At 42.6% G+C, this 12,393-nt stretch overlaps 1 protein-coding gene and 1 long non-coding RNA gene across 2 annotated transcripts in view; both read right to left on the bottom strand.

The window, feature by feature from the left end:
* The window catches only part of RIMS2 (regulating synaptic membrane exocytosis 2), an 867,608-nt gene that overhangs the window by 290,601 nt on the left and 564,614 nt on the right, over nt 1–12,393 (bottom strand). Inside the window, exon 18 of the mRNA XM_019551690.1 lies at nt 3,237–3,393. Coding sequence (XP_019407235.1) covers nt 3,237–3,393 — 157 coding nt within the window. The remainder of the gene's footprint in view (nt 1–3,236; nt 3,394–12,393) is intronic.
* Nucleotides 5,434–12,174, bottom strand: LOC109321214. Its single transcript, XR_002103998.1, has 3 exons — nt 12,043–12,174; nt 6,992–6,997; nt 5,434–5,445 (listed from the first exon to the last, which is right to left on the bottom strand). It is a non-coding gene; the product is annotated as an uncharacterized LOC109321214 (long non-coding RNA).

The raw sequence follows: 12,393 nt of genomic DNA, 5'->3' as shown, positions 1-12,393 counted from the left end.
GGACCTGAACCTGTTCAGCCTCCACAAGAGAAGGCTGAGGGAGGATCTTGTGGCCTGTTATAAACTAGTCAGGGGGGGGTCAGCGGGCATTGGGGGAGTCACTATTCCCCCGAGCACCACCAGGAGTGACCAGGAATAACGGTCACAAGCTGGCAGAGGGTAGGTTTAGGTTAGATATCAGGAGGCGCTACTGCACATCTTGCTGGGGTCGTTTGACCCCAGTATTCTTTCCTGCCATGGCAGGGGGTCGGACTAGATGATCTGCTCAGGTCCCTTCCAACCCTGAAACTATGAAACTATGTTCCTATGCTACTTAAATAGGACTTCAGGGGGATATTTTTTGTCTGTTAGCATGAAACATTGTTCAGTTATAAGCATGGCAAAGTATACATAGTTATTAAAGTGAGCCAGTGGAGGAACTGAAACTATAACTCTTGGGTATTAGTAACTTCTGCCTCTGAATCTTGTGCCAGACCTCTAGTCTACGATGTAGGCAACTCATTACAAATGTCATATAAGGAGTTATTCAAGTTTATACGATGATCAGTGGAGACAGAATGATCTTAACACCAAAACTAAACTTGTAGTTATCATATGCACATGGTGATAATCAGAGGCTAATTATTTGGACAAATTAGACTCCCATTAGGCCATCAAAAGACATCTCTTCCACACCAGGACTGTGCCTCTACCAAGTTTTGAGTTCCAATTCCAAATCCCCTAGGCATTTAAATATTTAAAAAAAAATAGGGAAAATAATGTGTAAAACTACATATTTTATTCTAAACTCAATCTAAGAAATGGCTGAACCATTTTTGCTGAAAGTGTTAAAAAAGACAACCTGAAAGACAGCAATCATGAAAATAGTTCAGATTAAGAAGTTAATCTTGGGCAAAGCTATTAGCAACTGAAAAGAAGATCTTATAATGAAAAGTTTCAAGCAGCCTTAACTACAGATCTACCCTACAGCTCTGGCTAATGAATATACAAACATGCAGAGCCTGGTTCTGATTACATTTATGCCTCTGTAAATCAGAAGTAACCTCACTAAAGTTAACAGAATGATACTAGTTTAATATGGCATAACTAAAATCAAATTAAGCCCCTGTCTGCATGTATTTAAAGACTTACTAAGTAAGGTTTTATTTATACTACTGTCATATCTCTTTTATTGGATCTTTATGTGCAAACCTAAAATCAGTTACTTTTGTGTGATGGTGTATAATAGGGCTGTGCAAAATGGCTATGTCTCATTTCAATTTTGGATTTGGCCATTTTGGAGGACAATGATTCGTTTCAGTGTTTTGGATCACTGCTCTGTTTCAATTCGCCTGAATCTGTTCCAGAATTTTGACACTGTTTCAGAGATTTGGATCATCCAGGGAAAGGCAGGCACAGCTGGGCTGCTGAAGGTTCTCCTGCAGCTCCTCCAGCTGTGGCTGCCTCTTCCCAGAGAGTGGGGGAGAGCTGTGGTAGAAGCCCCCATGGCTGCCTTGCCTGGCCCCATCCCCCGCCCAGCCCCGGCCTTGTTCCGGCAATTAAAAAATAAAAAGCCCTACAGTCACCAGCCCTGGCAGTGGTGACTGGGGCCTTTGAGGGCTCATAGTCAAGTCCCTCTGTGCAGTACAGGGCAGTAGGGGGCAGCGGGGATCTCTCCCCCACCTGCCCCATGGTGTGGGTGCAGTACAGCTCAGCAGGGCACTGTGCACTATCTGGGAGCTGGTGAGTGTGGGGCTTTTTTTTTAAGTTCTGAGATGCTGGGGCCAGGTGTGGGGGGCCCATCAGTGGCAGGACTGGGTAGGGGGGAGATCAGGGAATGGAGGCTGTACAGAGGTGCTCTGCCATGTGGCCCCAGAGCTCCTACAGTCCCTCCTACATCCAGTGAGTGTGGGGCTTTTTTTTTTTTTTAAGTGCCAGGAGGGTGATGGGGCTAGTCAGGGCATCCATGGGGGCTTCTCCTGTGGCTCCCCCAGCTGTGCTCAGGGCAGGCTGCATTGAGCAGACTTGGGTGCACTGGCAGCATGCTGTCATCCAGTGCACAGATCCAGCGTCCCATGCCCCCCAGCAGGACTGCAGGGTTGTGCCAGACTCTTCCCCATGGGTGTTGGCCCCTGGCTCTGCAAGCAGGATGACAGCAAGCTGCTGTCTCAACCCCAGAGCACTGGGACTGGAAGGGACCTCAGGAACAGGTTGCAGACACTGGCCAGCTACAAATGTCAGTATCAGAGCAGTCCTTCTGTCCCTCTTCTTAGTTTCCATTTCCCTGCAAGCCCAGCTCTGAAACATCCAAAACCTCTGAAATGTTTTGGATGGCTTTGTTTCATTTTGGAGATGTTTCAGAGTCTTTTGTTTCATTTCGGAATTGGTGTTTCAGGTGCCTCAGGCTGAAACACATCTGAAACAAAATGGCTGCCGAAATTGCACACATCCCTAGTGTATAACAACTCATATGATGTTACCTGCCTATCAGTAATTGGGAGGAAAGTAGTCTGTATTGTTAGTGAGGAAAAAAGTGAATCATTATATAAAGGAATAGGATATTAATACGTTAAAATTAGTTTAAAATGATGAAAATGGATAAAATGGAAAATAAAAATGAAGAAAAACTGCATGGCTCTAGGAAGAAAGCATACATATATCTATCTCTAACTCCAGCTTCAGTAGAGCTCTGCTGAATCACACCAGCTGAAGACTGGTCCTAGATATTGGTAACAACAACAAAAAATCCATTTTACACATCCAATTTTCTGTCTCCTAAAGAAAAACTCTCATGAAGGTAATGTCTGTCCGTGCTGAACCAGATTATTCTTTAAGAGTATTTTGAGTCCTCTAGAGTCCTCAGGTTACTTTTTCTCTACTCCAGCCATTTAAGCTTATTCATGCATAGAGACAGTAGTAAAAAATAGCCATTACCAAATTGATTTAAAGGACAAAACGATTAATCATAAACATTCAACCTTATATACCTTTCCAAAGCAGAAAATAACTTTTAGAAACCCCCCAAAACCCCACTCATTTCAGATTGTATTGTATTGTACTTCTGATCAAACCAATAACAAGAAAATATGACTTATAAATTAGTATAACTTATAAAATAGTATTAGTTCATAATAGCAAACCAATGCATCTGCCACTCACTATCTTTGTACAGTGCACCTTTATCTCTGATATCTTCACAGATTCCAACAGCACTTCATTTTATGCCTTGTAGGCATCAAACCTGTGCAATGATTTACCTTTGTGGAGGAGGGACACTAGGAGACCATGACCTAGTCCGTCCTATACTATCTCCACGATGAGGGGACCCTGACCGAGAGCAATGATTGGATGACATCACTTGTTCTGGCACTGATAGTGTTGAACTCTGAAGGTCTCTCCCATTATGTCGGTAATCTAAAAGGAAATATAGAAGTTCAATGTAACTGAAATGACATATGAGCTCCTTTGTTTATTTCCTATTTTAATAATCATGTAGCACATATAGAAGATGCCCATAAAAAGCACATTCTAGAGCCCAAATGATGTTTTAACCATTTGTGGTATGTCTGTTTTAAGAGGTGATAAAAATGCGTGGTAGTTTCCACAGGTATTATAGAATCCATTTTAGGTATCCAAATAGGCATGTGATTTACCATTTATCTGTGAAGAGTATGATGCATTGAAAACATTCATTTAAACATCATTTTTTGTTAGAACAAATATAAATGCAAAATGGGTTACTGTGTTTTCTCACAAACTCTGTTGCAGTGATTATAAAATATAATATAATAACTGGTCACATGGAAGAATTTTGCTAAGTTGAAGCCCTTAAATTTGGTAATCCTAAAGAAAAGCACACATTGTAGGGACCCAATACAGCAGAAAGGGTACTACTCCACTACTACTCCTCTCAGGCCACGCATGCTGCCTGCCACCCCATCTCCCCTCTGTGGTAAAGCTGCAGCCTGAGGGGAGTGGCAGCAGTGGCCGGGACGTGGTGGCGGGGTAGAGACACAGCCCAGTATGCAAGTGACTGGCAGTGGGAGGAGGTGAGGACAGTATGCCCCCAGTCCCATCTGTTACTCCTCATGCTGCTGGCAGCACAGCTGATGCAGGGGTCCCAGTAATGGCAGCAACGAGTCTCCCTGCCCCACCCTGCCCTCCTGTGTTGGGTCATGCCCACTGGGTTGCAGAGGTGGCTACCCATGCCAGTCTGGCCAGGCTGCAACCCTTTGCCTGCTGTGGGTTCACAAATGTGGCGGGGCACATGGCCCCACAGACCCCCTCCTAACACAATGCCTGTGTCCAGCCCCGATCCATTGTCTATGACCCACCCCCTGCCTAGATTTACCTATAGGGAGCTGCAGGAGCTGCTCTCCATGCTGCCTGGCTGCTATGTGCATGTGTGCTATGTGTATGTGTGCATCCCCTGCCTGTGCATGCATGTGGCATCCCCTGCCTGATTGCCCTCCACCTGCTCCCCCAGTGCCACTCGACCAGTCTGTAAGGGAAAACCCACAGTTTCCCACATTTTTCTCCTTTAAAGGAGAATCCATTTTTAAAGTTTGTTGATCCATTTTTTTTAAGTTTGTTTGTGACCCTTTCATGTATTGTTGTGACCCGCTTTTGGGTCGCACTCACAACCCGTGGGTTGAGAAACACTGATCTAAATGATAGTGACTACTTTGTAAATATATGTAAGCAGGACTATGCAGATGACATATGCATAATCCATCCAGCTGATGGATTAATATATATATATCTGAAACTAACCGCCTCAAGGGTCAGTGTGCTAAACAAAAAGACATAATTAAAGGCCTACTAAGTAACAGTACAAAGTGCAATTACATGGGATTTTGCATATGATCAAGAGAGAGAAAAGGAATGAAAGAGACAGATTTTCTAAGATTGTTCTATGCACAAAAAGGAAATCCCTTTAATGGTAGATGTATGAATGAGGATCTCACCAGAATGGCTCTATACCAGAAATTATAAAGAAAAAGTTGGCAAGTCCCCAAATTTAGACTTAATGGAAGATGACAAAAAATAGCAGCATCTTGTGTTTAAATTTGCTAGTTCTTCAGACTGAAGTTGCTTCTATTTAAGTGCCTTCTATTTAAGAAATATGAAAATGCACAAGGCTCTGAAGAAGCTTTCATCAAGTTTGTCAGGACTACATTAATATCAGCTGACATGGAGGTTTGGACTATAAGAGAGAGAGGAATTTCAAAATTGTAGCCAAAGACAAGATACTGCAGACTGTTCTTCAAACAGCTTATGACAGACCTTAATATTTGCCTAATAAACATCAATTTAATTGACTTTTCATTCAAAAGAAAAGTTGTGGTAGTGCGATGTGTCTGACTTCACTACACTGTAAATTGTTTCCAGATAAAATGATAAATCTTTCTGGTAAATACTTCTGAAATACCAGGAGGGCTTGAAATACAGCAGAATGATGGAAATCTACTAATCTGTCAAGAGCCAGCCTTTTCCAAACCAGGGCTTGTAGCATAAGAAACAGTAAAATGATCTAATTCTGACCAGTCATCTCTGGGACTGGTCACTGGTAGCTGCAGCAGTGCTGAGAAACATACAGATCTCCATCTATATGGAACTGCTAGGAGAACCAAGCTCCTATTGTAATGAGACTATAGCACCACATTTATGTCTTACCTGGTATATTTAGTTTATCTGAAGATGTGGTTAGCCATCAGTGGTGCAATTTTTTAGTACTTAACATAAACCATCACATTACATGTTGGTACTGGTTGCTCGATAGCCTCTTTGTACTCTCAATAACATGACTAGCAGAGTTATAAGCAGTGGTCCTGCTTTTCTATGTTTAAAAATTCCAAATTCTCTGATTAACCCCCCACCCAAATCAATGTTTTTCCATGATCAAAATGAAACGTTACTATATATATAGGTATCAGTTAACACAATGTTTTATTGATATATTTACAGTTTTAAAGCAATTTGGAAGCCTATCAGCCCTTCAATCATTATAAGAAAATAAATTGTAAATACAGTAAAAGTTCTGTTAACTGTCATCTTACAACACGGCATGCTCAATTAACCAGCATGACAGCTTGTAAGATAAAGTGAAACCAGAAGTGCCCACTGTGGCACTTCCGGTTTCTCCATGTTCCCATGGATTGGGGCAAAGCAGCTTGTACTGCCGAGCCCCCATGGCCCAGGGGCATAACAGGCTGTGTGGGGCCCGCCTCCTTGTGTGGGAGGGGTGGCAATGCAGCAGGAGTGTCAGCAGTGCTGCAGGAGGGGTGGTGAGACACTCCAGATGTGGCAGGAGAAGCGGCAGCCCGGGCCGCTTAATTAACCGGCATATTTTGTTATCCGGCATCTCCCATTCCTGGGGGATGCCAGATAACAGAGCTTTTACTGTACCTGCAAATTTTGGCATTTAATTTCTTTTTTTTTATCCTGGAAAACCAGATCTCTCTGTGTCCCCTTCACTTACCAAGATGCAGATCCAGCTGCGGCTGTCCCCCTGCTGCTTTGTGGCACTAAGTAGCCCTGATATGCCATTGCTCCTCATTCCCAACCCACAGGCCCATGTCTACACTGGTATCTCTCACTCCTGATCTGCAGCCCTACTACTGCCCCTCACTCCAAACCACAATTCTCCACTCTCTCCAACCATGCCCATGCCCCTCACTCTCAGCCTACAGTCCCCCATCCCTCACAGTGTCCCTGACTCCCAACCCACAGCCCCTGGTCCTGCCAGTGCCCCTCACTCCCAACCTACACCCCTCAATGCTCCCACCCCTGCTGGTGCCCCTCATTCCAGACCTGCAGCCCCCTGCCCCCCATCAGACTTCCCAGAGGGGGCCCCCAGGTGCTGTCCACCCTGCCTGATCCTGTCCTGCCCGGACACACAGCATGGTTGTCTGTGGGGACATGGTGGGGACAGCCTCCAACATGAGATGCATGCAGCACACCTCATGCTGAAGCACAGGCAGCAGCTGGGGCACCACATACTGCCCCACACCACCACCTGTGGTTGGGGCTGGGGCTGGGGCTGGGGCTGCGGCACAGTGGGGAGGGCCAGCACCATGCCCCACAACAGCAGCATGAAACAGAGTGTGGCTCTGCCTCAGGCCATGCTGTGGGCAGCAGGAGGAGGACAAGGTCCATCCCACCTGGGCCAGAGTATAGTAGCTGTACCAGCTGCAGCTTGTGAGGGCAACAGCAGAGCACACAGGCTGGAGGAAGCAGGAAGGGATGCCTATGACAACTGCACCCACCCCCCGCACTGCCCTGGGCTGGGGCTCCTGCACTGCACCAGGCAGCCTGGGCATGGTACCTAGTAATAAGTACATAATTATGAAATTAGTTTTATTTAAAATATATTTTAATACATAATAAATTATTCTTTATTACTTATATAGAGTCATAGATATATATCAATTTACTAAACAAATAAAGCTTTCCCCGCAAAGGTATAATGAACAGAGGTTAATTTGTCATTAACAGACTAGGAATTTCTAATGACAGCAGGGGAAGGAAAGGTATTTGTAGAGGGCATCTTTTTCCTTGCATTCCATCTTCCAATAGACATATAAGGCTGGGTCCTATTCCATATATTAGATGTGTAAGTGGATTTGTGTGCTAAATGACAATTTTATTCCACCTGCTTCAGTCCCTAAAACTCTACAAATGCATCCACGTTTGTCACTGTTGTCTTAGCCTTAAGACTTAGTCACAGAAATACAGAGGGGGAGAAAATGTATCCTTTGTATCAATTTTTTTCCAGGTACTTGAGCAGAGTGGAATAAGATTACACTTAGATAGATAAAAGGTGGAGTAAGATCTGATCCCAAGACTTTTATTCAGGATCTCTGGAATCAAAGGAGCTGGAAGGCATGCCCTACAGCATTGTCAGTCAGCTGATGGATTAAGCCACATACAAGTGGTGTGTGACTGGACAACACTCATGTGGCTCCAAAGTTGGAGTCCATGTACATGACTGTGGTAAAAATGTTACTGACTGAAAAGTTGTATGACAAGGATGGGGCAACTGTTGGCATATGGCAAACCAGTGACCATCTGCTACATAACGTTATATCTACCTGGCAAACTTACTGTGCCAAGTGGCAGTCCTTGCAAACACACCATGCTGCCTTCTGAACCAGAATCAATCCAGCCATATCCACATGGCATTGCCAGTGGCTTTATTAGCATGGGGGTGGTCTAATTGGTACTGCCATTTAACAGCAATAATAAACCCATCTAAAGCAGATTCTTATTTCACTTTACATATTCAAATGACACTTAGGCAGCAGCCAAAGTGCATTTTTGACACTTACACAGTTTGTGGTCCAACACCATGCACAGTGTGGCTGCACACATTTGCATGGCTATTCAGCAAACACAGTAGTCTGCACTCTGACTGGACATGCACACATTTCTGTATTTGCATACCCTGGGGAGTGTAAATCCCAGCACTCTATATGGAAAAAAATCATGACTAACAGGAACTAGATGTTGAAGAATGAGGAAGGCAGATTCAAGAAGAGGCCTGGAATAGAGACTGGGTAATGTCTAACCTATGTACTAGTGGTTAGTATATGAGGCAGGAATGTTCCAATGCCCTCTGGGTGTGGGGGCCCTACAACCTGTGTTTTCTGTTTCCTGGGTGAATGCTCTGGTCACCAAAATGTTGGGATAAATTACGGGAGAGCTTCATCTTCTCTGTTTTTGCCAAGCTTCAGTTTTAGGACTTCCATTTCAGGCACTTGTGTACAGACTCATGTATTCTCCTGGCCCAAGCACAGCCTACTCTGCATGCTTAGAAGCTTTGGGGACATTTTGCAGGCCTGCATTGCATATGGAATAGGATAAAAAAATTGTTAGCAAATGTCATATATGGCTGGGGAAGTGTTATTTGGGTATGCAAATGAAATAGGATTCTTTCCTTCATGTGCTGTGTAGAAATGGCTATCTATGCTGCTGCTGTTCAGGAAGTAGCCCATGGAGAGCTGTGGGGTGTGCTTGAGGGCACCACTGCTGGGCAGAAGAAGTCTGCAAACCAAACATGGCCTCAGAGGGAAAAGTATTGTGAGCTACACTGGGGATATATGTTCCAGAAGTAAGAATTATGTGCATAATATATTGATTGGATTGAGTAGAACTACTGTAAATGGTCTCATACAATATTTTTTATATTTTGTTTTTTTAATTATTAAGAAACTAGGCCGTGTATACATTTGCTCAACAAATTAAATGGCACTGTGAAAATATGTATTAATGATCTAAGATAGGGCTGTCCAACTGGCAGCTCGTGCCCAAGTGAGACCCTTGGGTTCTCATTTGGGCACTGCTCCCCACATTGCCCTGACTGCAACTGTGCTCAGAGTCTCTGGGCTCCAGCTCCCTCCTCCAGTTGCTACAATCAGACCTACACAGTACAGCAGTACAACAGGGAATGCAGTACAGATGGGGGGAAGGAGGTGGGGGTTGGGGTGGCCTGCATAGGTATGCAAGGCAGGGGTAGGGAGCATCCATGCAGTAGGCAGTTTGGTAAGCTGTGGCCCATACAGCATGCAGCCCCTGCTGGTGGGGACCCCAAGGGCTGAAAAACTGGACAGCCCTGATGTAAGAGTTAAAACCATTTCGCTGTTATCCTCCCATATTCTGAAATAAAATGACAAGTGAAAAAAAAGTTTATAATGGTAATGATAGACTGACACAGAGAACCTGGAATAATTAAAATGGACTTTAAATATACTAATTTGTAATGTACTACAGCCAGGATGCTTGCAGTGCACCTTCTCTAGTGTCACAGGGATCCTGCTAGCCCTGGTAATATTTAACATCTTCATTAAAAACCTGGAAGAGGGGATAAGTGGCATGTTAATTCAATCTGCTGATTATATTAAACTGGAAGGTGTTACATCATTAGGGAAGACAGAAATAATAAAAAAGTCCTAAGGGATGCCAGAAATATGGAGAGCGTGAGATTAAACCTGGAGAAAGTCAACTTAATACATCTGGGGAAAATAATCAGTGAAATATTCAGAGAGAAGCAGAAACCTGGGAGGTCTTAATGGTGAAAGAGACCTAGAAATGATTGTGAATATCAAATCTGATATAGATTTACATTGTAATGTGATGACAAAAATGCTGATGAGATTTTGTTCCTGCATGGACACAGGCACAATGTAATGTATCAGAACATGATAGTCCTGTCCTTTATCGTCTTAGAGATGCCTTTTAAGATGCTGCATACACATATGGGAATTATTTGAAAGTGGAAAATGTAAAGAGCGATGAAATGTAAGGCACAGAAAAAAAAAACAATATATGAAGAAAGGTTTTAAGAAGCTTAATTATTTGTAGCTTAATCAACAATATTTTCCAATCAGTTATTTTATACAATATTTAAAAACTATGAATGTTTAAGAACAGTAGAGAAAGAAGTAGTGTAAATGAAATATAACTAGAAGGAACAGAAAGAAATTAGCAGAGAAAAAGGGAGGCAAAATAATTTGATTTTTTCCTAATAGTGAGATCAGTTAAATTGAGTCTATTAGTATGTTAGAAACTACATCTGTAGAGCAGATCTAATAAGTCTTTCCCCATCTCAAATTTCTGCAATTTTATTATATTTGACCAGACCATTTTTCCATGCTAAAACAAAAGATAGGACATCATAATTAAATTTGCAAGTAAAACAATGATCTGGAATGTTCTACATTGAAATGTAGGTAGACTTTATAATGCTGCTTAATAATATTCCCTTATAACAATTTTAAAGGAACTGCCTCAAGCTCACCACTTCATACAAGTTAATTATAAGTAAGCCATAAAATAGGCCAGTTATTGCTCCAAGACTGAACTAATATGTCCTATGCCATTTTTCCAAAAAATACACTTAGTAAATTCATAATTCATTTGAAAGAATAAGCCTTGTTATAATAACTATAACCCTTAACAATTTAACAAAACAATGATGCACTAAACAGTAACACTGACTGTAACATTTCACCTTAGGAGTTAAATGCACCCAACCTCTAGTATAACCTATGAAAAAATTCCACTAGCTTCAAGCCAAAGCAACACACCATACCATGACTGGAAAGAAAAATAGGGCAGGCTTCTACTGCATATACTTTTCTATCAGCATCTGTAGGATCCATCATTAGTATTCAGCTAAAATGGATATTCTCTACTGTTTTAAACATACAAAACAATTATAATTTTAGTGTGGAGATATGGAAATACAAGGATTCTGAGACATATTAATAACTGACCTGTGGTATGTTTGGAAACGGATGACTTTCCACTCATCACTGACTTGTATTTTTTATAGTTAAATATTTTGCAAATGTCTTCAGTTCTCTGGGGATTTATGACATCATTGGAATTAGTTTTCCATAAAATTTTGTTTTTTACAATAAGGATATTCAGCTCATTAAATGTACGTAAGTAATATGGATATGGATATTAATTTTTCACCCCTTATACTCAAACTGACTCCAGACACCTTTAATTCATGAGAAAGATACTAGTCCATTAGGTCTCAATAACCTGCAATTTTCTGTATGCCGACAACTGTCCAAGTTTGAGCAGCTCAATTTCTGTCTTACTTGTAAGTCTGAGGTCATGGTTAGACAATAATTTTGGTTGGCTCCTGGAACTTTTAACCCCTGTACTGTCCACATGTCAACCCCTTAAAGTGGTTTTAAGCACTTGCTATGTGGCTTAAAGTTACATCACTCTAGGGCAGGATTCTCTCTGATCCACGCATATGTGCTGCCCAATTTGAAGTCCTCCAATATCCCAGGATCTGTCACACCCCTGCTTGTAAAGCAGGGATAGAAGCCTGTCCTGGCTCACCAGCCATATAGTGACAAATCACAGCAAGAGCTCCCTGTTCAACCCACAGCTGTGCAGATGGGGGATAGTCAGAGAAGGTTTCTAAAGTAAGGGTGTGACTGCTCCAAACTCCAAACTAGCACTAACACTGATCATCATTTGTGCAGCTTCTATCCCTGCACTACAGGCAAGGGTTTGAGAGATCCTGGCATACTGGAAGACTTCAACTTGGGCAGCACATCTGTGGGGAGTGGTCACACCTTAACAGAACAGGAGCCGGGTAGGGATGGTTTGAATATACCTAACACATATGGAACACGAAGTATCCTCACAAAAATATACATGTGGGTTCTTCTTAAAAGATGAGAGGAGGATGGTGGTGCGCACCTCTTCTATAATAGGCAGGTCAGAGCATTATATGGGATACAAGATACTTGGGTTCAATAGCTTGACCCATGCAGGACAGTGCTGTAACCACAGAGCCATAAGCTACTTTGGAAGTCTAGAGTGTGGCCCACCCAGTTCAGAATTGGGCCCCTTCAGAGATTTAGGACCTAGTTTCTGGATCTTAGT

This window comes from Crocodylus porosus, unplaced genomic scaffold (genome assembly GCF_001723895.1).
Source record: "Crocodylus porosus isolate Cpor-Errol unplaced genomic scaffold, CroPor_comp1, whole genome shotgun sequence".
In the NCBI taxonomy this organism is placed as follows: Eukaryota; Metazoa; Chordata; order Crocodylia; family Crocodylidae; genus Crocodylus; species Crocodylus porosus.
The sequence above is the reverse complement of the archived record's forward strand: the minus strand, read 5'-3'. Positions and strand labels throughout refer to the sequence as shown.